This window comes from Mauremys mutica, chromosome 10, assembly GCF_020497125.1.
Source record: "Mauremys mutica isolate MM-2020 ecotype Southern chromosome 10, ASM2049712v1, whole genome shotgun sequence".
In the NCBI taxonomy this organism is placed as follows: domain Eukaryota; kingdom Metazoa; phylum Chordata; order Testudines; family Geoemydidae; genus Mauremys; species Mauremys mutica.
The window spans coordinates 83,731,985-83,758,930 of NC_059081.1; the positions used below are offsets into that span (position 1 = coordinate 83,731,985).

The 26,946-nt window shown below is 48.1% G+C and overlaps 1 protein-coding gene across 2 annotated transcripts in view; it reads right to left on the reverse strand.

Moving 5' to 3' along the window:
- Positions 1–3,449: 3,449 nt before the first annotated feature.
- Positions 3,450–26,946, reverse strand: part of LOC123378591 (uncharacterized oxidoreductase YjhC-like) — a 68,453-nt gene continuing 44,956 nt past the window's right edge. For both annotated transcript variants that reach the window (XM_045032609.1, XM_045032608.1), the window contains exons 10-14: positions 25,411–25,503; positions 17,040–17,171; positions 14,252–14,353; positions 12,078–12,242; positions 3,450–3,758 (exon numbers count right to left, since the gene is read on the reverse strand). In XM_045032609.1, the coding sequence (XP_044888544.1) occupies positions 3,609–3,758; positions 12,078–12,242; positions 14,252–14,353; positions 17,040–17,171; positions 25,411–25,503 (642 nt within the window). In that variant the 3' untranslated portion in view covers positions 3,450–3,608. The remainder of the gene's footprint in view (positions 3,759–12,077; positions 12,243–14,251; positions 14,354–17,039; positions 17,172–25,410; positions 25,504–26,946) is intronic.

Genomic DNA, 26,946 nt, shown 5'->3' on the forward strand with positions numbered 1-26,946 from the left:
TTCCGATTGTCCTCATTTGTTAATTAATAACTTGTGTCAAACTAAGAAGTAATCTGTCATGTTTATGTCAAACTGCACTTACTTAGGCCCAGATCCACACAGGTAACATTTAGGCTCCTAAATTCCACTGAGATCCAGTGGACGTCAAGAACCAAAATACCTTTGTGGATGTGGGCCTTCCAGATGACAGCATTTATACAACTGGAGGTGGAGAGCGCGTGACTGACTGTCCTAAGAGCCTGACGTATAGGAAGTTGTGCTGGATGCCCCTGTAGGCGTCCTTCTAAAAGTCATCTTGCCATTACTTCAGCCATAGTTGGGTTTTAATTTTACAGTTAACTATTTCAAGATTTTTGGCAGAGGAGGGACACTCAGACATGGCCACTGTTGTTTATCTTTATCTTCACCCAGTTAAGCTGCAAATAGCGTAAGCAGCAGAAAATCTTTTTTTTTTTTTTTTTTGATGCGGGGTGCAGCACAGAATGTGACCAGAATTATTTACCCACAATACTGTTCTTCCAGAAGGTATCCCACAGAACATCACCACTCTAAGCACAGCACATACTTTGGTGTTTTTATACCTTTCTCCCTGAACAGTATTTGTTCAAACATTATACGTGTCCAGCTAAAACAATAATTTAAAAATCCAGGAATTACTACATGATGTTCATAGTTATCAGCCACCCATATTCCAGTGTGATAAGCACAATAAGAATTGAGCTATGTTCAGAGGCAGACAGCTATCACTGTTACTTGGAAGAACTCGCACATCATTCATTCTAACTCGCTTAAATGTCTTAGGTAAGGTTTGTACCATCCCCGAAGATCACCAGCCTCAGACTTTGGTAGCCAAACAAAGCCACTGAGTTTGAGTCATGGAACCGTCACCCCAAAAGCCTTAACGCCAATCTCTCACAGTGCAAATCTCAGAATTGACTATGGGGAGCACATGAGATCTTTTTCAGCCCACACCGTGCAGCACATCACACCTTTTAAAGACTTGACGTAACAAAGCTGAGACACCCTTGAAGATCACAGGTTTCAGAGTGGTAGCCGTGTTAGTCTGTATCAGCAAAAAGAACAAGGAGTATTTGTGGCACCTTAGAGACTAACAAATGTATTTGGGCATAAGCTTTTGTGGGCTAAAACCCACTTCATCGGATGCATGCAGTGGAAAATACAGTAGGAAGATACATATACACAGAGAACATGAAAAGATGGGGGTTGCCTTACCAACTCTAATGAGACAAATCAAAGTGGGCTATTAGCAGCAGAAGGAAAAATCGATTTTGTAGTGATAATCAAGATGGCCCATTTCAAACAGTTGACAAGAAGGTGTGAGTAACAGGAGCGGGGGGAATTAGCATGGGGAAATAGTTTTTAGTTTGTGTAATGACCCAGTTTTATTCAGGCCTAACTTGATGGTGTCCAGTTTGCAAATTAATTCCAGTTCTGCAGTTTCTCATTGGAGTCTGTTTCTGAAGGTTTTTTGTTGAAGAATGGCCACTTTAGGGTGGGTTTTAGCCCACAAAAGCTTAAGCCCAACTAAATGTGTTAGTCTCTAAGGTGCCACAAATACTCCTTGTTCTTTTTGAAGATCACAGTATCCTGCTTATTTAAGAAAAGCACATCCAATAGTCCACTCTAGTGCTGACAGAAAAGCCGCCTTCCTCAGCTGTTGCTCCAAGCTGGCAGTCTGCTGCTGTTCCTGCACGCGAGGAAGCTGGTGGGGGCTCCAAAGGGGGGCAGCTCATAGCAAGAGAAATGGCTGAGAAGATTCATTGTTCCCTTGGCACCACCCCCATAGGGAGACCTGTGGAAACGCAGCCAGCTCTCAGTTGACAGGCAGCTGGGAATTGGTTACTTTTTCAATGGAGAAGTAAAATCTGAGCAAATGTATACACAGAACCAAAGAAAAGTAAGATCTTTTGGGTGCTACCTGATGTCCTGCCTGCAAAGGTTCAGGCAGACATGGCTGGCTTGGTTTTTGCCTGGGAGTACACTTAAACCAGGGGTTCTCACAACAAATGCTTGTGTGCCCTCAGCATGTGACCACCACTTCTTGCTGGTGGCTGCACTGACACTTTTTCCTAAAATACTTAAACATTAGGAAAAACAAATAAATATGCACATACACGGGTCCAAATCATTGTCATTTATTTATGTCGGGTTTTTTCAGACAATAATAATGTTGTGAAAAGTGATATTTGTATGTTTAATAGTGCTCTTCCCAGCACACTTAGTAGCTAGCTGGGAGTCTGTGAAAAGTGACGTTAACAAACATACAAGTATCACTTTTCACAGCCTCCCAGGTAGCCAGTAAGTGTGCTGGGAAAAGTGACACTTGCATGTTCATTTATATCGTTTTTCTCAGCAAGCCCCGGGACAAATAAAGCCCTAGATGCAGGGTTTGGCGAGGGAGGCAGCGGGGGGCTGGGGCAATGAGGCAGAGAATAGATGTGGAACCAGGGAAGACAGTGGGGGCTCGGGGTGATAAATGGGGGCTGGGGGAGGCAGTGGGGGTTGGGGCAATGGGGGGGAGGGGTAAGATGTGGAACCGGGGAAGGCAGTGGGGGCTTGGGGTGATACATGGGGGCTGGAGGAGGCAGCAGGGGGCTGGGGGAGGCAGTGGGGGGTATAGATGTGGAACCGGGAAAGACAGTGGGGGCTCGGGGTGATACATGGGGGCCGGGGGAGGCAGCGGGTGATCCCTGCTGCCGTATGCCTGGAGCTGGGGGTTGGAGCTGTGCGGCCTGAGCTGTGGATCAACACCCACCACCCTGGGGCTGGGGCTGGGGGTCGGTGCCCGAGGCCAGCAACTGCCACCGCACAACCAGAGCCCGGAGCCAGCGCTTGTTGCTACACGGCCATGGGTTAGTGCCCAGGGCACATGGCCGGAGCCAGGGGTCAGCGCCCCCTGCTGCCTGGCCAGAGCCCGGGGTTCAAACCATGCAGCTGAAACCCTGTGGCCTGTTTTCACCCAGGGCTGAAGCCCAAGCCCCAGTGTGCCCTGGCCACCCCACAGGTGGCTCAGGAACTCCCCTTGACCCTGCAGCATTGCGCCCCATCTGTCTCCAGAGGTGGTGCACGGCGGCTCATGCAGGAGCAACGGGGGGGGGGGCGGGAGAGAGGAGAGAGGCTGATGCTTTGGCTTCTCCATCACTGCCTAGGAGGCTGTTACAACTGCACGAAAAGCCCCTGGTGGCCGCATGTGAGAACTGCTGATTTAAACTCACTTCCATGCTGCCAAAACCTTCCCCATTGTACCTCCTAACTGCTGGTTTCTCAGGGAAGAGTGTACTTAAGAGTTAAGTGAAATGCTGCTGTCAGAAGAAGCTTCGTGTCCTTTAAAGGAAACCGGGATAGAAAAAAATACTGAAGATGATTTTTAATATTTTCTTTATCCAACAAAATTAATGAAACAATATATAAAATTCTATGAACAAACCTTTTGCATTTTACAGATTTGTAGTATGCAAAATTTGATTTTATAAAGTGCCCATCCCCAGATATATTCCAGATTAGTATAAAGAAGACATGATTTCCCTGGTAACTGGGACCAGTTTTTATTCCGTCCCTTCAAATATAAAAGGAGCTAATTTAAAAGTTCATTTGTATGTAGGCTTTGGGAAGAGTTCCTTTCTAGTTTCTAAAAACACAACACGGTTTTCTTTTCTGGATTTCTCGGCCTCAAATGCAAGGAGGTGGGATTGCAGGGTTGCTTCTGGACCGGTCTGAATGAGGGACGGTTTATTCTCCTGTTTAAAAAACAAAATTGTTTCTAGTGTTACAGGAATGAAAGACACAAGTCTGGTTTATAAAGCTGGATCCTTGCATCCCTCTCACAAGGGGACTAGCTGATCAGGCTCAAGGCAGTATTCAGAAATAAATTGTTTATCATCCCTTTACTATGTGAGTTGTACCAAAGCAAGAGTTAGACAGTGGTTGGGCAATCACCATTCAGTTCAATGGAGTAGATATTCATTAGAATGTTACTGCCAATAACGACAGTCTGCTCAGTAGTAAAGCTTTTGATAATTAGGGGAGGCAACGTTGTCTAGTAATAACTGGCTGAACGGAGAGAGGTCCTATACTCAGTCACTCCAATGCTGGGGGAATCTCAGCTTTGTTCATCTTCCCAAAAGAATTTTAAAATGGGGACACCTCAAATGACTTCTCTCTCGGACAGAAAGAAAAGAAATACTGGTGGGGAGAAGGGGGGACCCTGGTCTGGGGAGAGGAGGCGTACAGAACTTCTGTATGGTATGGGAGGGACAGAGGGCACACACAGCCCTGCCTGGGGGCGATGAAGAAACGTGTGACATGGAGGGGTGAGCAGATGCAGGGAATCTGTGAAATAGAGGGGGATGGGAGGGTGGCACATGGTTGGGGGGATGGAGGGAAGTCAGGAGCCCTCCGTCTGTGCAATGAGTACAACTAAGTGTGCGAGTGCCAAGTGAATACTTTGCACTTCAAAAATGACTTTTATCATGGTCTCAAAGAACTTTAGAGATGCAGATTATTTCTTCCCATTTACAAATAAACTCTCTGCCGTGGTTTTCTGAAGAGAGCAGCACAGAGTCAGAGGATTAGCTGTGCTTCTGGCTCATGACCAAAACAGATCATCTGTCAATGTTTGCTTTACGTGCATGTAGCATTGAGGGGTGGGGTTCAGGGAAGGGAGCAGGAGTGATGCTTACCTGCCTAAATCATCCAGTAGAAGATCTGGAAGTAAAAGACGACTGCCAGAGGCAGGTTTCAGTATGAACCCAGCGCTCAGGTAAAGCCTGGCCCCTTCTTAGTGGCTGAGGAGCATTCTCTCTCAGAAGACCTAGTCTTGGACTGCAAAGGTGTGAGGTGGCGTTTAAGGAGCACTGCCGGGGATGCATACGTCCTACTGCCAAGGAGCTCGGCTGCACACCACTATATAGCTGAGAGCTGGAACCTGATCAGTGGCTCCTTTGTGTTCTCTTAAATAGTAGGGATGAGTATTCCCTCCACTGTGGGAATTTCTGGGTAAAATCATATTGTTGGTGCAATGCAGGAGGTCAGGTTAGAAAAACCACATTAGTCCTTTCCACGGAATCATAGGACTGGAAGGGCCATCAAGATCTCATCTAGTCCAGTCCCCTGCACTCAAGGCAGGACTAAGTACAGGAGAACCTCAAAAATACGAACACCAGAGTTACGGCAACCAGACACCAGTTGGACCCAGAGGTATGCAATCAGGCAGCAACGGAGACAAAAAAACAACCACCACCACCCACAAATACTGTACTGTGCTGTGCTGTGCTGGTATTGCATCTTAAAGTTAGGCACATCTGGGCTGCCTGTCCCCACCCCTACCCCCTACTCACCACACAGGCCAGCCACTTACAGGTGAAGATGCTGAGGTTCAGAGGCGTAACTGTGAGCTCCCAAGCAGAAGTGCTGGGGTCTGCACTGATCACGGGCTGTTTCCCCGCTCTGGCCAGGAGCGGGACAAGCTTGCAACCTTAGTCTCAGTCCAGGAAAGAAGCTTCCTGAGCTGCTGCTGGAACCTGGCCACGAGTGTGAGCTGCTGGAGCCTGACCTGCTGCCTGCACGCTGCGCTCTGGAGGAGCGGCGCACTTCTAATGGGCCCCCGCCTGCCACAGTGCCCCAGGGGGCCTCACTCCTCACCCTTGCAGTTGGGCTAGAATCAGAAACTTGCCGGGCAGCAACTGCAGAGCCGTGAGCCCCCGTTCCGAGCAGTCCGCCCTGAGGAGCATCCCAGAACGGTTCGTTCAGAGTTACGAACATCTCGGAGTCACGAACAACCTCCATTCCCGAGCTGTACGTAACTCTGAGGTTCTACCTAGAAGACCATGGTAATCAATAGGCAGCTCATGGGCCAAATCTGGATTGCCAGATGCTTTTGAATGGACCCCAAAATCTTTTTATTTACATATTATCGTTATTTTTTTTAATGACTTTCTCTGCAGTCTGGCCCCTGACTATACATGGATGAAGAATTTGGACCTTGACAAAAAGTAATTGACTCATCTACCCCATCCCCGAGAGGTGACTGTCTAGCCTGCTAGGAACCTACAATGACAGAGATTCCACAACCTCCCCAGGCAATTTGTTCCTGTGCTTAACTTTGCAGGCAGGAAGTTTTTCCTAATGTCCAACCTAAACCTCCCTTGCTGCAATTTAAGCCCATTGCTCCTTGTCCTGTCCTCAGAGGTTAAGAACAACAATTTTTCTCCCTCCTCCTTGTAACAACCTTTTAGGTACTTGAAAACTGTTGTCATGTCCCCTCTCAGTCTTCTCTTCTCCAGACTAAACAAACCCAATTCTTTCAGTCTTCCCTCATAGCTCATGTTTTCTAGACCAGTGGTTCTCAACAGGTGGTTCGTGGCCCACTGGGGGTCCATGAACCCTTTCAGGGGGGCCACAGGGCCCCGTGGCTAAAATCCAGAGCCTGAACCCCAGCACCTCCCGCAGGGCTGAACCCCCGATCCCTGGGGCCCCCGCAGGGCTGAAGCCGGGAGCAGCAGGGCTCAATTCTGGAGCCCCGAGCCCCGGTGCTCCCCACGGGGCAGAAGCCCTGAGCCCAGGGGGGTACCCAGGGGTGTTACACCTCCCCCAAACTACAGTGCAAGAGCAGGGCAGTCCTGGGGCAGTTCCAGACCCACCCCCCCTCCTCCTCTCCCCACCCCCTGCACCCTCAGCTACCCCCTCCCTGCACCCTGAGCCACCCCCTCCCTGCACACAGCCCCTAGCTACCCCCTCCCTGCACCCTGAGCTGCCCCCTGCCCACACAGCCCCAACTACCCCCTCTCTGCACCCGGAGCTGCCCCCTCCCTGCACACAGCCCCTAGCGACCCTCTGCCTGCACCCTGAGCTGTTTTCAAACTTTTTTAACTGAGCCCCCTACCTTTGAGTTATAGTTTTGGTCCCCCCCCTCCCCCCGCCCCTCCAGACAGGCAGCTGGCCTGCTGAGGTGAGTCAGGAGGTGGAGGTGGCATTCCCTCCCCAGACCCCGGCGTGCGGAGCTGGCGTGAGCCTCACTGGCCCCTGCCCACCCAAAATAGAAGTCAAACTATCCCTATGCCCGCGTTTCCCCTCTCCCCCGGCCCAGAGCCTCCCCCTCCCACGCTGGGCCCTGGAGTTTTTATAGCATGTTGTGGGTGGCCTCCGAAAGAAAAAGCTTGAGAACCCCCCTTCTAGACCCTTAATCACTTTTGTTGCTCTCCTCTGGACCTTCTCCCATTTGTCCACATCCCTCTGGAAATGTGGCGCCCAGACCAAGACACAACACTCTAGCTGAGGCCATATCAGCGTGGAGTAGAGCAGAAGGGTTACTTCTTGTGTCTTGCTTACAGCACTCCTGCTAATCCTGCCCAGAATGATGTTCGCTATTTTTGCAAGTGTTACACTGTTAACTCATAGTTAGCTTGTGGTTCATTATGACCCCCCGAGATCCCTTTCCGCAGTGCTCCTTTCTACACAGTCATTTCCCATTTTGTATGTGGGCATCTCATTGTTCTGTCCTAAGGGGAGCACTTTGCATTTGTCTTTATTGAATTTCATCCTGTTTACTTCAGACCATTTCTCCAGTTTGTCCAGATCATTTTGAATGTTAATCCTGTCCTCCAAAGCACTTGCAACCCCTCCCAGCTTGGTATCGTCCGCAAACTTTGTAAGTGTCCTCGCTATGCCATTATCTAAATCACTGATGAAGATATTGAACAGAACCGATCCCTGCGGGACCCCACTCGTTATGCCTTCCAGCTTGACAGTGATACAAGAAAGTAAAGCTATACCACACCTACCGCTTCCCCTCTGTCCACAAGGCTTGTTACCTTGTCAAAGAAAGCTATTAGGTATTCATATCCGTATCTATCCAGTCTTAATAGCTATGAATCCAGTGGCTTTCCCTCCCACATGATGTCAGCAAACGTAGCAACGAGGCAGCTGAGCAGCTCTACTGCCTCAGTGTGGCATGGGGGGAAAGGATTTTTTCCACTCAGTCCCAGAATCACTCCCCAGGGACCAGCCCAGCTGCTTGGGATATGCATTGGTCACAAAGTTTAGGCTTCAGCCAGTTCATAGCTCAGTTTCAGAATCAGAAAAAGTAACAACCATCACCAATTACATTTGAAAACTTGTCTTCACAGCCATAAAAGTTTAAAAGAAAGTTTCTATGTCAAGTTTAATTCTGCAGGAAGTTATGGTAAAGCGTCCCATACGTAAGGGACATTTTCTTCCTTGCTATATTGCCAGGCTCTGAAAGAAAAGGAGCCAATAGCAAAGCTGGGAACAGAACCTGTAATTCCTGACTCCCAGACACTTACTAACCACTAGAGACAGCAAGGCTTAGCAGGTTGTGAAGACTGGTAGTCAGGAGATCTGGGTTCTGGTTTTGGTTCTACCATTAACTTGCTGAGAAACCATGAGAAACCACTGAGCCTCTCTTTGCTACAAAAAAAAAACAGGAGTACTTGTGGCACCTTAAAGACTAACAAATTTATTTTAGCATGAGCTTTCGTGAGCTAAAGCTCAAACAAATGTAAGTTTTACATACAACACAGGTGTGATGTGAGTTTTAACTACTTTTTGAAATTCACTTTTGTCCTTTTCACTTAAAAATCTCGAAGTATTAATGTAGGGTACAAATAAATGGGTGAATTCTTAAAACGTATATTTTTTTAAATACTCGAATTGCTTTCAAAATTAACAATCCACACTCTGGGCAAATTACTGGCTCACAAACTAAATACAAATATTTAAGAGTTAGTTTCTCCAAAACATTTAATGAAACAATCCTCAAGCATTAAAAAGCAAGCAAGTTACAAATGAAGGCAACATACACAGCCAGTACACATCAGTTTCCAAGCACCTACTATCATGATATTTAATCTTGCCAAGATAATAATACTCTAACACACTCACCTTCGATTCAACTAGTGCTATCGCCTCATTCTCAAGTGTACACATCAAATGACTGATCACTCTTGAATGCACAATCTTAGCTCTGACTTTCCAATGCTACAGTTAATAGTTATAATCTTAAAATTGCAGTTTTTAGCATCTCCATATACCATGCCCTAGATAAAGAAAAACGTAACACTGGTCACACAAAGATATTTCTCAAAAACGCACCTGAACTTCACAGTGTTTACATTATGAGCCAGATCCTTGGTGCAAAAGGACCAGAGAAATGGCATTTCCAGAACTGGGATTCCCCCAGCATCAGTAGAGAATCCCTGGGTGGTGGTTCCAACACCTCACTACTTCTAGATCCCAGTGTGGGGCATTACTGGGGTAATTCAAATGGACCCTTTGCAGCTCCCTGGACTTCACTAGGTGTAGCTGTGTACAGAGGCAGATTATGATATATTGGGGCCCTGGGCACAAAGAATATTTGGGCCCCCCACAACCCTCCCCCACCATGGGGCCCCACCCTCTGCTCCTTCCCTTCCCCCAAGGCTCCGCCCTCTGGTCTGGCCAGAAGCTGGGCCATGGTAAGAACTGCCCAGGGAGCCTGGGCCACCGTGGGGAGCCCGGGACCCTCCACCTGCCCTGGGCAGCATGCCCTGGGGGGCAGGGACAAGGGCTGGGGGCTGCCCTCAGGTGCAGGGTCCAGGGCCCCCCACAGCTGCCTGGACTCCCTGGGTAGCTCTTACCACAGCCCATGGCGGGGTTCCCAAACTGTGGGGCCGCCCCAGTAGGGGGGCATGGAGGAATGTTTGGGGGGGGCCCGGCAGGGCCCAGCCCTACTCCTGGCTCCGCTCTCGCCCCACCCCAGCCCTGCCCCAGCTGTGACTCTGCTCCTAGCCGCATCCCCACTCACAGCCCCTGACTGTGGGCCCCAGCCCCACTCCTGCCCTGGCTCCGGGGGGTGTGTGTGTGTGAGTGCGACTGAAAAGGTTTGGGGACCCCAGCCTAGGATGACCAGACGTCCCATTTTGGGCCCAGACATCCCAACTTTTTTGGCAAAACTGGGCATTTGTCCTATTTGCTCTTGCCAGCTGATCACCAGTTGGCAAGCGCCAACGGAACAAATGCCCAGTTTTGCCAAAAAGAAGCTTGGAGGGAGGGTGAGTGGCAGGGCTCGGGGCCAAGGCTGGAGCACCCACGAGGAAAAATTGGTGGGTGCTTAGCGCCCACCGGCAGCTCCCTGCACCAGCTCACCTCCGCCTCCTCCCCTGAGTGCACTGCGTGCCCGCTTCCCCCTTAGCTCCCAGCGCCTGCGCCGCGAAACAGCTCTTCTGAGTGGCAAGCGCTGGGAGGGCAGGGGTGGAGGGGGAATGCGGCGCTCGGGGAGGAGGCTGGGCCGGGGTGGGGGTTTGGGGAAGGGGTTGGAATGGGGGCGAGGCAGGGGCAGGGAAAGGGTGGAGTCGGGACGGGGCCAAGCGGGGGCACGAGCACCCACCGGCACTGGGGAAAGTTGGCACCTATGGGTGGGCGGGGGGAATTGCTCACCAGTCCCACAGGCTTCTCCGTCTGGGCTGGGGCCTCGGGGGGAAGAGGAGCGGGAGGGGGAGAGAGAAGGAGCAGGGGCTGTGCCCGTGGTTCCAGCTACTCCTGTGGGGCCCCCAATTGGTCGGGGCCTCTGGGCACGGCCCCGCTGGCCCATACGGTAATGCGCCACTGGCTGTGTATCGAGCCGTGTTACTTTAAAGAGACGGGATCAGCTACACCGCACACAACACCACACATAACCCCGGATGGCAAAGCCTAGTTCTCTGTCCCCCCTCCATTGACTGGGCCACACAGATGTTTATTTGTCTGCTACAGCTACAGCCTTTTAGCTCAGGCAATAAACAGACCCTTGTAGTTCCAAGTTCAATCCCTGCTGCAGACCCTCTTGTACTGGAATGTACAGTCCTACCACTGCATGTGTACTTTCATAACGTTACACAACACAGCCAATTAACAGTGATAATTAACACTGTGCATTGCTGTTTCAGTTAGCATGTTGGTGTGGCTAGAAGGGACAACTATGATAATTTAGTCTGACCTCCTGCATGACATAGGCCATGGAATTTACCCAGAAATTCCTGCAGCCGGTCCAACAATTTGTGTTTGAACTAAATTATATATCTTAGAAAAGCATCAAAGCCTTGATTTAAAGACAAAGTGTGGTAATTTAACCACTGGAACAGATTACCAAGAACTGTGGTCATTACCCTTCTTCGTAGAACTGGTGGCATCTTACTGCAAGTTTCAACTTTGCTGACTTCAACTTCCAGCCAGTGGATCTCATAACACCTTTGTATGCTAGATTAGAGTCCTCTAGTAGCAGATATCTGCTCCCTATGTAGATTACTATAGCACCATCATCAACTCACCTCTTAACCTTCTCTGAGGTGAACTAAATGGACTGACGCAAAGTTTCTCTTTGCAGAATATGCTGTCAGACCACACATCAATCTTGTAGCTTTAACTCGCTCCAATTATTTGGGATTCTTTTTGAAGTGGTTGAGTTGCATCATGGTAGTAACCTAACGCTTGGAGATCGGTATTGTGTTGAGAATGAATGTTCCTTTAACTTACGTGTTTTGTGCTTTTTGATGTTTGTGTTTTTGTGAAGACATGCACTTGCGCAACCCTAATTCACAAGGGGGTTTTACATAGGATTGTCATCGTTTTAAAAAATAAAAACAGAAGTAAATGTGAGGGCTGAGGCCCGAGGGCTGTGTGGCATCTCCTTTACTTAAAACTTTGCATCCTCAGAAGACAAACTTTAGCTGATGTTCCAGCTTCCTCTGACACTCAAAGTTTTAACATTTGAAGGAAGAGCCATTTTATAAACCACATTTTATCTTGCAGTCTTTTTTCTGAATTAGGAGATAAGGGACAGCCAACATACAAACATATTGTCATTTTAAGTTGTAAATGCATTCCAAATCCACCCTTAAGATGTAATTATCCCCTCATCACCCAGAAATGTGACTATAGTCTAGAGAAGTTTCTCAGAAGGGGCTTGTAGAATGGTGGATGAGATGTCTAAATAACGGGACTTCTGCTACCATTGCTGCTTGTATTGAATGTCTGTTATTGTGGAAATCCCTACACTTGTGGCAGGGTTGACAAAGAGAACTTACAGTTAACGCTGAAATAAAGCTGTCCATCAGATAGTAGTCAGCTCCATCGTGCCCCATTAAATGGCTTGGAATGAATGCGGCTTTGTTTGTTGGATAAGCAGTTTTCTCTCTTGTGCAAAAGTCAAAAACTTGCACTGGTCCCCCCTCATCACAGAATAGTTCTCCCTAGAAGTCCAGAGTAAAGCACAAAACACACCTCACTAAACACATCACTCCGAATTTTTGACAGTGTTTCTAGTGTGTCTAAAGCGTGTCCACATTGCTCACGGTGTGGCCACACTACAATATGGGCAGTGTAGACACACCTTACATGTAATGTCCACAATGACTTTCTATCACAATTAAAATGTATTAAAATCTCTAAACAAGATATTAAGATCACTCCTAGAAAAGTTACACTGTATGTTTTTAATATCTTCACTATGGACAGCATCTACCTGGTATTAAAATAATGGCTAGCTTCATCAGCGGGAGGATCAAAAATACATCACAGAGCTATTTCACTTGTTTATTTGCTGGCCACTGACCTCCAGTTTGACAACGGCCTCATATGGTCACAGGCCTTTAAAATGTGTCTCAAAAGTCAGCATAAAACAGCAGGAAATACTATATGGTAAAACAGTCTGTAAGGGACAGTTAGCAGGCATAGCACTGAATTACTAGACCATAGTTGTTTGCGTAACAGAGGTGTCCAATAAACCAGTGCAGCAACACAGATGAAAAACTATTGCACTCAGCAAGACCCTTCCCCGTAACAACACTTTGTGAGCAGTTACACACACAATACGCTGAAGTGTTAGTGTTTATAGCAAGGTATTAATTCAAAAATCGCTAAGGCCCATAATCCAGGCATCATCTTTGATCTGGCCCCTCTTTTTTGAGTCACACATCCAGGCCATGTCCAAGCCTTGCTGCTTCTACCTCCATAATGCCTACTGTTCTACATTCCTAGCTTTTCAAACTACCACCGCTGTTGTTCAGAATATCTCACACTCTGAATACAGGCCCTCAGTATCTCTGTTTCTCTGGCCTTTAACGGGAATGAGGTAGTGTCCCCATAACTAAGGCCCTAAGAAAAGAACAGACTTTTTCTTTTCTTTTTTCAATTCACGGTAGCGTCCCAGGTAAATGTTTGCATTTCATGGGACACGCATGGCCGCAGATCACCCCTGAACTGCTGTGATTTTTCCAACAGTGGCAAGGCAGAAGCAGGGTTAGCGGGTCAGTCCCATCCCCGAGTGTGGTAGGAGGTGGAGGGCTGGTCCTAGCCCAGGGAGTGTTGGTGTTTTACCACATGGTACTGGCCAGCCCGACCCAGGTCAGGGACTGGGGTCCAGCTAGCTCCATGCTCAGCTCCAGCAACTGCTGCTGCTTCCTGTCTGTCCAGGCTGCAGCACTGACAACACCATGATTAGGCTCCCTGGCCTGGTCTGCCCCATTGCAACCTCCAGCAGCCTGAGGGGAGACAACACAGCACCAGCTGGTGGGGAGCTGAGGCCAGGATCCCTCCCCCCAGCCTGATTCTCTTGCCAAGGCGTAGCCTTCCTCACACTTCGATCACCCTGCAGGGGAAAGGGCTACCTCACACCCCGATCTCTCCATCAGGGTAGGGCCTCCTCTCACAGCTGCTCATATTCCAAGTGGCTGCAGTGCTAGACATTGTGTTGGCTACAGTGGGGGGATGGATCCTGGTCTCGGCTCCTGCGCTGTCTCCCCCAAGGGCTGCCAGGGGCCACTCCTAATCGCTGCATTGTCAGTACTGCCTCTCTCTGCCTGCTGGCCAGACAGGAAACTGCAGTGGCAGCCTGAGCCAGATCTCAGCGAGGCGTTAGCTAGGCCCTGATTCCATCTAGTGCCATGTGGTCAGACACTCCCCACACTGCCCTCACCATCTTCCTGCCCCCCCACCCCCGAATGGGACCCGCCTGCTAATCCCCCCAATGAGCAACCTCAGCCGGGAGGTGGGAGCAGGGATGCCCACTTCCCACCCTGCTGTTGGAAACGGCTAATTCCATGATTTCCATCGAGTCCATTAAATTGTGATTTACAAAGGGCCTTTCCCATAATATCCGTGTAACAGGCCTTATCCACAACTCTCGTTGATTTCAGTGGGAACAAGATTGTGCCCAGTAACTAGTAATGGTGACGAGTGCGGCAATCACCCATTAATTTACCTTGGTCCCATAGATTGTGGTTTTCCTTGTACCCAGCTGCTCCGTAAAGGCCATCATAGTAAAGGCAGCTGTTGCTCCTCCTTCAAACTCCATATTAACAACCTGCAAAGAGTAAAGAAGTGAAGAAACCTACAGCTGCTCTCAAAGTGCTGAGAGGGCTCTGGCAGGCGTGGGTGAGGGCAGGGGTGAGCTCCAGCCGGTTCGCGCGAACCCGTTGTTAAATTTAGAAGCCATTTTAGAACCGGTTGTTAACTTCCAGGACAACCAGGTTCTAAAAAGTTTTTAAATTTAACAAAGCTCGGGCAGCTGTCCACCCGGCCCCGGCCCCAGCTCACCTCCCCCTCTCCCCTGAGCTCCGCCCTCCTTCTCCTCCCCCTCCCCTGCTTCCCGCAAATCAGATGTTCGCGGGAAGCCTGAAACAAGGAGGAAGCAGGTAAGCCGGGCGGGGTGGACCGCGCGAGTGGCCCACTCCAGTCCACTTTGAGCGCCTCCCCCTGGCCCCGGCCAAGCTCCCCAGCCCGGTCCCTGCCAAGCACCCCCGGCTCGGTCTGGTCCCGGCTGAGCGGCTCCGACCCGGCCCAGCTCGGGACCCGCAGCACGGGCTTCGGTGCGGGCCGGGAGAGTCGGGTCCCGCGGCGGCGGCTCGGCCCCGGCGCCGGCCCGGGGAGTCGGGTCCCGCGGCGGCGGCCCGGCCCCGGCGCCGGCCCGGGGAGTCGGGTCCCGCGGCGGCGGCCCGGCCCCGGCGCCGGCCCGGGGAGTCGGGTCCCGCGGCGGCGGCTCGGCCCCGGCGCCGGCCCGGGAGTCGGGGCGGCGGCGGCGGCGGGGGGAGTCGGGTCCCGCGGCGGCGGCCCGGCCCCGGCGCCGGCCCGGGGAGTCGGGTCCCGCGGCGGCGGCTCGGCCCCGGTGCCGGCCCGGGGAGTCGGGTCCCGCGGCGGCGGCCGAGCGGCTCCGGCCCCGGCGCCGGCCCGGGGAGTCGGGTCCCGCAGCGGCGGCCGAGCGGCTCCGGGAGTTGGGCCCCCCGGGGCGGTCGTGGTCCTGGGGGAGTGGACCCGGTCCGGCTCCAGGCAGTGTAGTAAGGGGGCAGGGAGGGGGTGGGTTGTGGGGGGGTGGGACAGGGGTCAGGGTTGTCAGAGGGCAGGGAACAGGCTGAATGAATGGGGGCAAGGGTCCCGGGGAGCAGTCAGGAAAGAGCAGGGTTGGATGAGGTGGTGGGGGCACTCAGGGACAGAGAGAAGGGGTAGTTGTATGGGGTAGGGGTTCTGGGGGGCCATTGAGAATGAGAGGAGGGGTTGGGTGGGGCGGCAAGGGGCAGTCAGGGGACAGGGAAGGGGGGGGATGGGTCAGGGGTCGGGGTGTGTGTGTGTCAAGGAACATGAGGGGTTGGATGGGGCACGACCCCCCCCCCGCGGGGGGGAGGAGGGAACCGGTTGTTAACATTTTGGCAGCTCATCACTGGGTGAGGGTGTATTTCCTGCCATCTCTCATATAACTAGGAGTTACACAGTAGACAGCACAAACATCTGAAAGATGAAATTAACGGAAGTTACAGATCTAGCACATGAGGCAAGCTGTAAAATATATGCGTTGTGTGCTGTGAGCATTTCTAAAGAGCAGCACGGAAGTCATGTGTTGTACACGCTCTAGTTGTCAAAGAGCTTTACTTTGTTTTATTTTGTGCTGCACACAAGATACTTTTCAATAGTTTACGTTTTCCAGCAGGACTCTTGGCAGATTCACACGGTCTCAGAGTGGTGTTACTAGAGCTATGCTTATGGAAGCTGTCATGAATAGTTAGTAAAGGGTTAAAGCATAGTACCTGGTGGGCATCTGACCTGAGGACCAATCAGGGAAGAGAATTTGAAACTCCTAGGAGGGAACTTTTCCCTCTGTTTGGGGGGGTCTTGGTCTTTGGCCGTTTGGAGTTCAAGAGACCAGACGAGTTAATCAAGTCCCTACAAGTTCCTCCTTTCTGAACTAATTTCTTCTAGTCAAGATAGTGAGTATTAGAAAGATACTTTGTGTCCTTATCTAATAAACCTATGTTTGCAATTCTGTGTGTTTGTTATTGATTATTCTTAATTCTGCTTGTACTGGTTGTACTGAGAAAGAGAGAGGATTCTCTCCAGAACTTAGCAAGGTTATACCCTATGAGTGCCCAGCTTGGATTCATAGAGATTCTATATTTTCTTTTGTTCTCTTAATAAATTCTTTTCTTTTCTTTGGACTTGGTTAATTCCTTCCCTTGGGGAAATTCAGGGGAAGGGGAGGGGGAAGTGGGCTGCTTCCCTGTGTGTGTGAGATTCAAGGCGTTTGAATCCAGGCACCTCTGTCTCCAGAGCAGGCTGGAGAGAGGGAGGAGGGGGGAGGTTCCTCCTCTGTGAATTGATCTGTGTTCCCAAGGGGGGAAACAGGGGTGTCCCGGCCCACGGAATTGACCGGGTGGTGGCAGCCGAAGGGGAGACCTACCCTAGGATTTTGGGGTGGGGGAAGACATGCGGGTCCTCACTTTGAAACCGCCCAGTTTCAAGTGAGGGTAGACTCCTGACAGAAGCACTTCCAAAAGACTAGAGCTTACACACAAACGTTTTCTCAAGGGCCAGTCTTTCCTTACAAAATCTCAAACAGGGAAAACTTTAACCAAATAAAACAACTTAACCTGGTTTACTTTAAGATATACAAATTGAAGTGCACTGGTTTCATACTCAGAAGTAACTTCTACAATTTTAAAAAATGTAAGTAAATAAATAATATTTTACATACACTGGCTAGATGAACAAAAATATCATACCTGGTTACTGACAACATCATTGTCACATTCATAAACACATCTTCCATATGGCCCGCTGCGTAGGGCCTCTGTCACAGATTCTATGTCACAAACACCATTGCACACAACAGATACTGGCCAATTAAAATAACCCTACAAAAAATAACGACAATGTTACTTATGCAAGACATACTGTATTCTTATCTCTTCTAAAAAGGCAAGAAACTTGCCTCTTATCTTGGACCAAATTCTCATTTATATGTACAGAAATCAGAACCATTTGCTACAGCTGGGTCACAAAGCTGTTCCTGTAGGTAAACAACACGAACTCTCAGCGTGATGCTGTGGCAAGAGAGTTAGCATGATCCACTGAGGTATAAACAGGAGTATCAAGTAGGAGTCCAGAGGTGGTGGTATCTCTGTGTACGTTGGGCCCACTTCTGGTGTCCACACTTTAAAAATGATGTTAACAAATTGGAAAAAGCTCAGAAGAGAGCTACAGGAGTGACTCTAGGTCAACAGGCGACTTGATCAGTCTAATTTCCTACGTGAAGAGAAGATTTCTGATAGCTGGGGGGTTTCTAGGTGACAAAGGCATAAAAAGATCCAGTGTCTGGGTGCAGAAACCAGACAAATTAAGATGGGAAATAAAATTATGTTTTTTAACTAAAGGGTAATTAGCTATTGGAACAACTTACCTAGGTAGGTGGTGGATTCACCTTGAAATCTTTAAATCAAAATTGGAATTCTAACCGATATGCTATAGCTAGGGCTCCGTGTCTGCCTGGCTTCTGCAGCGGCCAGTATGGCTGAGCCCGGGGCTCCCTCCCTGCAGCTGGTGCTGTGGGCCCCTGGGGCACCCCCCAACCTCCAAGATTCAGACAGGGTTATTTGTGGTATAAGTCATGGACAGGTCATGGGACGTGATATTTTGTTTCTTGCCTGTGACCTGTCCATGACTTTTACTAAAAATACCCATGATAAAATCGTAGCCTTCGCTATAGCTCAACTGAGCAGGTATGAGCTTGAGGAAGGTGAAATTCCATGGCCTGGATTATGAAAAAGTTCAGTCCAGATGATCATAATGGTCCTTGCCAGCCTTGAAAAGTCTTATGAATTCTTGCTATCCCTGGGATTCTCCACTGGCCTCCTCAGGTCACCCCTGAATCACAACCAACACCAGTGAAGGTGCTGTTCATATGCCTCCACTTTACACTGGCAGGCTACCGGAGAGCAGGCAGCAGCAGCAGGACTCCAGGCTGATTTATTGTAGCTTGCAGCTGGAAAGAGTGCTTGTCAAGTGACAATGGTAAAGAATCAATGAGTTGCTTCTTTTAACAATGAACAAGTAACTTTTAGAATAAGGAGAAAAATACCACCCCACAAGCTTCTCTTTCTCTGCTTCACTATATAGCTTCTGCCTCCAACCTTCCGCAACCACCTCCCAGTGATTTAAAGAAACAGCACAGATATCCTCACAGTGTCCACAGTGGCTAAATCTCCTGCTGGATTTGGAGTTCAGCACAACGGGAGTGGGCATACCATGCCCAACTTTCCTCAGGCCATGCCCCCTGCCTTACTGCACACTGACACTAACGGGAGTCTGTACCATCTACGGCTTTCTCCAGCAACGTGACCAGTACAGTTCCGAGATACTTGACTCTTTTTTTCCTGAAACTAGTGTTCACTGGTTCAGCCACTTGTGTCTGCTTATGGACTCAATTGTGACACCATGCCCCATATTCTTCATAAAAATATTGTTATAATATGATTTTGGCATAACTAAGATGTGGTTTAGGCAAGGTGGGTCATGTGAGATATCATTGGAAAGGTTATGATTTACTGAGTATGATTATCCTATGTGTATGCATGTATCATTTCTGGACCTGAAGTTAGGAATATTGACTGTGTAACAATTACAAGTGGGTTTGCACCTGGGGAACGCCCACCAGACAAAATGCAATCAGTCTGGCTGGTTAGTCAATGGGCCATTAGGAAGAACAATAGGATTTGAAGATGCTAACCTCCCACCTTCCTAGGAAGTCTGTCTTCCTGAGGATTTATGACTGCTTTGACACTGCAGGGTCATGTGATCATGTCACCTGGTACTGGACTCCATCTTGGACTGCTAGTATTTTTCCATTAGTAAGGGGTGCGATCAAACTGGGAAAAAAAGGATTCCCGCCATATGTAAATCCTATTTAAGGCTGGGGAGTGGGTTTATCAAGGTCAGTTCTTCATGGACTCCCCGCCTGAGATGACTGCCAAAAACACCCAAAACTGAACTGGGGAAGAAAGGACTGGTCCCAGGCTAGGTGGTGTCTGGCCTGTGAAAGGAATAACTGGAGTTCTAAGCTGCAAGCAAGAGCAGTTTGTCTTCAAGAAACTCTGCAACCTGCTTAAAACAACATTTAGGGTGAGAAATTACTACTTGTAGCCAGTTTTTCTTTAGAGTATTAAGCTTAGTTTGTGCGTTTATTTGCTCAGTAATCTTCTTTGCTCTGTTTGCTATGCCTTAGAATCACTTAAAATCTATCCTTTGTAGTTAATAAACTTGTTTTTGTTTTCTCTAAACCAGTTTGTGCAATTCATAATGGGGGGGGGGGGAGCTGTGCATCTCTTGCTCCACACTGAGGGAGGGGGCGATATTCATGAGCTTATGCTGTACAGTTCTCTGTGCAGCGCAAGACAATACAATTTTGGGTTTGCACCCCAGAGTGAGTGTGCACTTGAATGCTGGGAAATCCCCAAGCTGATTCTTCCCAGGCAGAGCTGACCTCAGTGTCTGTGTCTTTCTGCAGCTGGGAGGGTCCCTACCTGTGTGTGTTCTGGAGGAGGCTGGAGGGCCTGGCTCAGCAGGACAGGGTGAGGGAGCCCAGGCTGGTGGAACAGGTGGGCTCAGTGGGACCCCAGTACATCAGAGGGCACCAGGGCCAGATTAACCCATAGGCTAATAAGGCTAAAGCCTTAGGCCCTCCTATGTTTAGGCCCCACTGCAGGCCCTCCAGCTGAGCGATGGTAGCGGGGCCATATGAAATTTTTTGTCTCATTAGATATTGCTTTGTACAAATTAATCCATCAAGACTGTGAATTCAATTTATGGTGGTTGTGATTTTGTCATTGTGGGCTAAGTGAGTGTTTGTGGGCCCAAGCAATATTGAATTTTGTACACACTAGGCCTACACTGGACAATAGAAACCACGTAGAGAAAAGGAGGATGGCAGAAACTGAAGGAGGCCCAAGAAAGACGCCAAAGACAAGATGCAGTGCTGATAGGAACTCCTCTCCTAACATTTTTTCCTCCTACTAAGTCTGGTGGTGAAGAAGTCCAGGCAAATACCAGCCCAAGTGAACCTGCTGCACCTGTGCCTGATGAAAAGGAGCAGCTTTCTGTGACTTCTCTAGCTGCAGTCTCACCCCACTCCTCTGATGACTTTCCCAGTGATAGTAATACACTCCAGCGATCCAGGCAAGTGGGACATGACTTCTCAAGATCTCATTACATATTGGACACAAATGCCAGGATCTAGCTGCTGACTTTTCATTGGCAAAGCGAGAGTACACCAATCAGAATCATTATCTGATCAAATCAGTGTTTGAATATGTGAAGCCTAACAAACAGATTGGCAAGCGAGAATGGCTCATCTATTCACCTTCTAAGTACAAAGTGTACTGTTTTTACTGCTGCCTGTTTTCTGATACCAAAAAGTGGGGAATGTTCTGTGAAGGCGTCAGTGATTGGAAGAATACCGCATACATTACCAATCATGCAATGAGTGAGCAGCATATATTGTCAGTTAGCAGTTACCATGCCCGAAAGAAAGTTAGTGGCAGAATTGATACCCAAATGGAAAACCAGTTTTGGAAGCTAGTGCTTACTGGAAGAATGTTCTCAGGCAAGTAGTTGAAACCATAGGGGTTTTTGCTGAGCGTGGTCTGCCATTCCATGGCTCAGATGAGACTGTTGGATCGAAACACAATGGCAATTATCTTGGTGTTCTAGAGCTAATCATTAAGTTTCACCCTTTCTTAGCTCAGCACATCAATGAATGCACAAATCGTGGAAAAGGCGATACATCATATCTATCAAAGACTATTTGTGATGAATTCATTGCACTGCTGGCGAAGAAGATGCTATCAGCCATTGTAGATGAGATCAAAGATGTGGGATATTTTTCACTGTCCGTCGACTCAACACCGGATGTGTCACATGTAGATCAGCTGACTGTCATCTTGCATTATGTGCTACCCAGCAGACCAGCTGAGTGTTTCATGACCCTCATAAACATCACCAGCCACACAGGGGAGAAACTTGCCTCGTACCGACGCGATTTCCTCACTGAAAATGGGATTGACATCAGCCTTTGTTGTGGCCAAAGCTCTGACAATTCAAGTAATATGAATGGCAAATATTCAGGGATGCAGGCAAAGATAAAAGAGTGCAATTCTTTGGTGGATTCCATACAATGTGCTGTACACTCACTCCACCTTGTTGGCCAGTCTGCCATGGATTATTGTGTTGAAGCAGTTTCTTTTTTTGGATTTGTCCAAGAATTTTACAATTTTTTCTCTGCATCAACCAGTCATTGGATGATTCTTAGAGATTCACTACCAGAGGGATGCCCAGTGCTAAAATCACTCTCAGGAACACGGTGGAGTGCCAACGCTGAAGCTGTGAATGCAGTTGTTCTGGGATACCCCAACGTCCTTGAAGTGCTAGAGAGCATCAAGGATGATGAATCTCAAAAATCAGCAACAAGAAAAGATGTGAAGATCCTGAAGGATGTAATGCAGACTTTGGAAACTGGTATTTTGTGTGAGGGCTGGAATGATGCAGCCATTCAGCAAGTGCAGTTTAAGCTTGCAAAGTGCTCAAATTGACCTTTCCAGTGCTGTAAACCTAATGAGGAGTCTTGGAACTGTTCTTCAAGAAATGTGGAATAGTTTTGATGACTATGAAATTCAGGGGGCTGCAAGGACTGCTAACCATGAATATAAGTCAGCCAAACACTGCAAAAGACAGAAGACATGCGACGATGCAACTGCCCACTCATTCAGTGACAAGGAGGCCTTCACAGTTAATATCTTCATCACAATCATCGCCAAACTGAACAGTGCATTAGACCATCGGCTCGAGGCTTACGAAAATATTGACAAAACCTGTAGAGTACTGACAAATTTTTCGCCTAACATTTCAAGTTCCAAAGTCAGTGAAGGTATCAAATGTCTGTGTAAGATGTACCCACACGATCTTCCAGTAGATTTTACTAAAGAATTTCTTCAATTTGTTGAATTCACATCACGCTCTCAGATATGGAGAGAAAAGATGACAAAAGCAAATCTATTTGGATGTACCGAATTATCACTCAATCCAGTGACAGAATGTTTCCCAAATGTTGAAACTGCATTACGGCTGCATTTGTCACTAACGATCACTAACTGTAGGGAAGAATGTTCATTCTCTCTTCTAACAAGGGTCAAAAATGTCCTCGGATCCACCATGACTCAAGAGCATCTCAGTGCTTTGTCCCTCTTGAGCACTGAGAATGAAATCCTCAGGTCTTTGAATTATGGTGACATCATTCATGACTTTGCCAAAGCTAAAGCTAGGAAAAAACATGTGTGAAGAATTGAGTGTAGTGAGAATAGAATAAACTTGTTACATATTTACATATTTGTTTATGTAAAATTATGTAGATAAATGTTTGATGACTTCATAATTGTTTTTGCAATATGTAATTCATACTAGGCCCTTCCCTCCCATTAGCCTTAGGCCCCTCATAACCTTAATCCGGCCCTGGGTGGCACCCCAAAAGGGGGGGCAACCCACCACACCGATTCCTCACTTTCATACTTCTATGTCCTTGTAAAGAGATGTGCCTCTTAGATAAACTCAGCCATCCCCCTACATTAGTACAGCAATGTATTGAGATATTAAGCATCTGCTACTCCCACTGACTTCAGTGGAAACTGGGTTTGCACAGCACTTCTGGGAAAAAAACCCCAGCCATTTCTATTCATAGGCTTCCAAATTTACATTTAGCATCTTAAATTTAGGCACTCAGGTTGGAACACTTTAGTCTCTTTCCCCCCGTTGTAAAATACAGGTACTACACACTGCCTTCCCCGATCCTCTAGTGTCTTGACTTCGCTACAAGTTTAAGAGTAGGTTTAATATAGTTCTGCCACAGACCCTCCTATGAGTTTAATCTGGCCCTGCTGAGTTACGGAAGCCAAGTATTCTCTTAGCTGCTTCCTAATCATGCTGTTTCCCAATTTTCTAAGATCTTCAATAACGTAAATTAATCTCCAACTTCCTTTTTGTTGAAGGCTGAAATCTAATGGTTGAGTATTTCAGCCTTCTCCATCTTCCAACAGCTAGGAGTTGAAGCTAGGCAAATTCTGACTAGAAATCAGGTGCAATTCTTTTAACAGTGAAGATACTCACTGTAATAATGTACAAAGGATTGTGGTGGATTCTCCATCACTAGAAATTTTTAATCAAGATTGGCTGTTTTGATAAAGGATTTACTCTAGTTCAACAACAGCTACTGGACTTGAAGCAGAAATTAATTCAGGCAAGTCCTATGCCCCGTGTTATAAGTCAGACAAGATGATCACAATGGTCCATCTGGCCTTAAAATCTATTACTGAAGCTCCCTCCTAACTTTTCTTTGATTTCATTTTTGATCCCATTTATTTATAAAACCTTTTAAAATTCACTTTTATACGAAATTGGAGTCAGAAAGAAATCATCTCCTTCCCATGTTGAACACTGAGCAAACAGCGTAGGTATGTTTTGGCTTCTTGTTTCTTCCAAAATATCAAGTGTTGGCCACTGGAAGCAAGATATTATCCTTGATGACACAGTGGTTTGATGTTATACAGTAATTCTTATGTTCCAAGTGTGACAGTACCTCCCATAAGGCTTTATGGAAATATGCATATGAATGTGTGTATATATATAACATAACTAGAATGTATTTTATATTACATATGCCATGTAACATACCTCTGTAAAGGTTGCAAAGAATCCTGTGGCACCTTATAGACTAACAGACGTTTTGCAGCATGAGCTTTCGTGGGTGAATACCCACTTCTTCGGATGCAAGTCTGTAAAGGTTATGAGCTATTGAATCTATTAATCCTATTTGTATGCATGTATCATTTTTGTATTCGAAGTGCACGGCTACAAGGGCAAATAATTTGAGTTTACCCTGCATAAGCTTTATACAGGGTAAAACAGATTTATTTGGGTTTAGACCCCATTGGGAGTTGGGCATCTGAGTGCTAAAGACTGTAGTAAGTGCAGGCCCTGATAAAGGCCCAGTATGAGGCCTTAGGCCTGAACTAAAGTAATGGTCAAGACTTTGCTAACATAAAGCAAAGTTAAGCTGTGAGGCAGAGGTAGGCCCTGCTCACAGAAGCTGGCACGAAAAGGGCTGATGCTGCAGAAATACATATTCACCTAGCATACCAAAGAATAAACACAGCATTAGAACATATTATACTGAAACATTCCATAGATAACGAAAGGACAGGCCGACCCATCCCAATGACAGGGGCAAAAGGGTAAAATGATGGATAGAGTTGTTTTGTTCGAACCAACATGTACAAGGTAGAAGGCGGTACCTTAATACGTAGAAGGGTTGTAACTTGCTACGTAGAGAGGTTGTACCTCAATACGTCAGGTGTGATGTGTAACTTGTTTGTATCTGTGTATAAGAATGCACTCCTGAGGCGGAGTCTTTGTCCGGCCGTAGGGGGAGTGGAAAGTCCCGCCACTAAGCCGGGTCCTTGCCAAGAGGCACTCTCGTGCAGTATGCCCGGTAGACTAAGTAATCTACGGGGACCCTGCACGGGTGTCCGAGGTCGCAATAAACCTAGCCGACGTGGCTTTGCATCTTACTGGACTCTGTGATCACTGGGGGTTCTTGTCGGGTCTGCTGTGTCAGCTATCTGCAGAGCTGGGGCAGCACACAGAGGGAACTCACGCACGCAGCCGAGTGATATCAACAAGGAGAAAGCAGAGCACCACACCGGTACTACTCTGACAACAAAGACAAGCACACTTCTGTGAGCTGCTTTCAGTGAAGCCTGCAGCTTTGGGGCAGGTAATTCAGACCCTGGGTCTTTGCTGGGAGCAGACGGGAGTGTCTGGCTCAACAGGACAGGGTGCTGGGGCCCCCGGCTGGGAGGGAAGGCAGGGGCAGAAGTAGTCCTGGCACATCAGGTGGCAGCTCCCAAGGGGGGTTCTGTGATTCAACCCGTCACACCAAGATCTTATGAAAACCAAAAGATGAGTTCCTTTTGCTTGGAAACTGAACCCATTTTGAGATCAATGTTGTCAATATTTGGAAGATATGTTGCTTGAAAACAGAACTGTTCTCACCTTCTCTGCATGGTGCAGATAAATCTTCTTGGCTGAATACGGACAGGTTTGTTCGACTGAACAGTCTAAGCACCGACTGGCAGCTCCTTTGGGCTAAAACAAATTTACAATGGTTCATTATTGACAGTTTATTATTTATTAATTTTACTCATCTATGTTCATCCACAGAAAGACACTTCTTGCAACATTTTAACAGAGACAACTCCAACCAGATCCCCCTGTTCTTCCAGTAACCTTCCTCCTTCCTTGTGGTAAGGAGGCAACACAGTCCTGTGTTTGGAACACAAGACCTCCTTCCAAACACCACCTCTTACACTGACTCAATGTGTGATTTTGAACTAGACACATCCAGTTTCTCAGTTTTCAATCTGTAAAGTAGTCATGAAACTACTTACTGCTTAAAGTTAGTCACCTGCTTCAGTGCTTTGCTGATTCGGGGCCAAAATAGGGATAATACTACTAACCTAATACTGTGTTGTGAGGCGTATAACTAATAAATGTCAGGGGATTTGATATCCTTGGAGGAAAGACACTAGACAAGTACTTATTACAGTAAAAGCTGTTTTATCCGGTATGTTGGGGGAATGGGGGGTGCCAGTAAGTGAAAAATGCCGGTTAACTAAGAGAGAGGGAGTTTGGGTGTGGGGGGGGGCTGGGGATTGGGGTGCAGGAGGGGATGTGGGGCGCAGGCTCTGGGAGGAACTTTGGGTGCAGGAGGGGGCTCAGGGTGCCGGATCTGGGGGGCGCTTACCTGGGGTGGCTCTCTGCAAGCACCAACCTGTCCCAGCTGCTCCTAGGCGGAGGCGCAGCAGACAGCTCTGCGCACTGCCCCCACCCTGCCCCGAGCACTGGCTCTGCAGCTCCCATTGGCCAGGAACCATGTTCAATGGGAGCTGTGGGGCCAGCGCATGTGGGCGGAGACAGTGTGCAGAGCCACCTGCCGCACCTCCGCCTAGGAGCAGCCAGGACAGGTCGCTGCTTGCGGGGAGCTGCCTGAGGTGAGCGGCCCCTGGATCTGACACCCCACACCCGCTCCCATACCCTAAGCCTCCTCTCGTGCCCAAATTCCCTCCCAGAGCCTGCGCTCTGCACGCCCTCCCGCACTCCACCCGCTGTCGGCCCCAGCTTTCTGGCTGGTGAAGTGCCAGATAAAACAGTGTTTACTTTATTATTAATACAATCAAGATAACTTAATGTTAGCACTAGTCATTGTTAATATGCACCCCACAGTATCCTGCAAATAAGGATATTCAGCTCTGTGAGTGACTGGCAGTTTGAACAAGTCAAATAACTTCTTTGCACCGCAGTTTTCACATTTTTAATAATAATTATAAAGTAGCTATGAGGATGTAAAGTGCTACCTATTCTTTCTCCATTAGGAATAAAGGTATCTACATCAATCATTTAAAAACACAGGTTGTTCAAATGAAACTCCTACAAATTACAATTTACACCGGTCTCTGCAGAAGTCACGGAGGCCATGGAAAGTCACGGAATCCGTGACCTCCATGGCAGACTCGCAGCCTTACACATCAT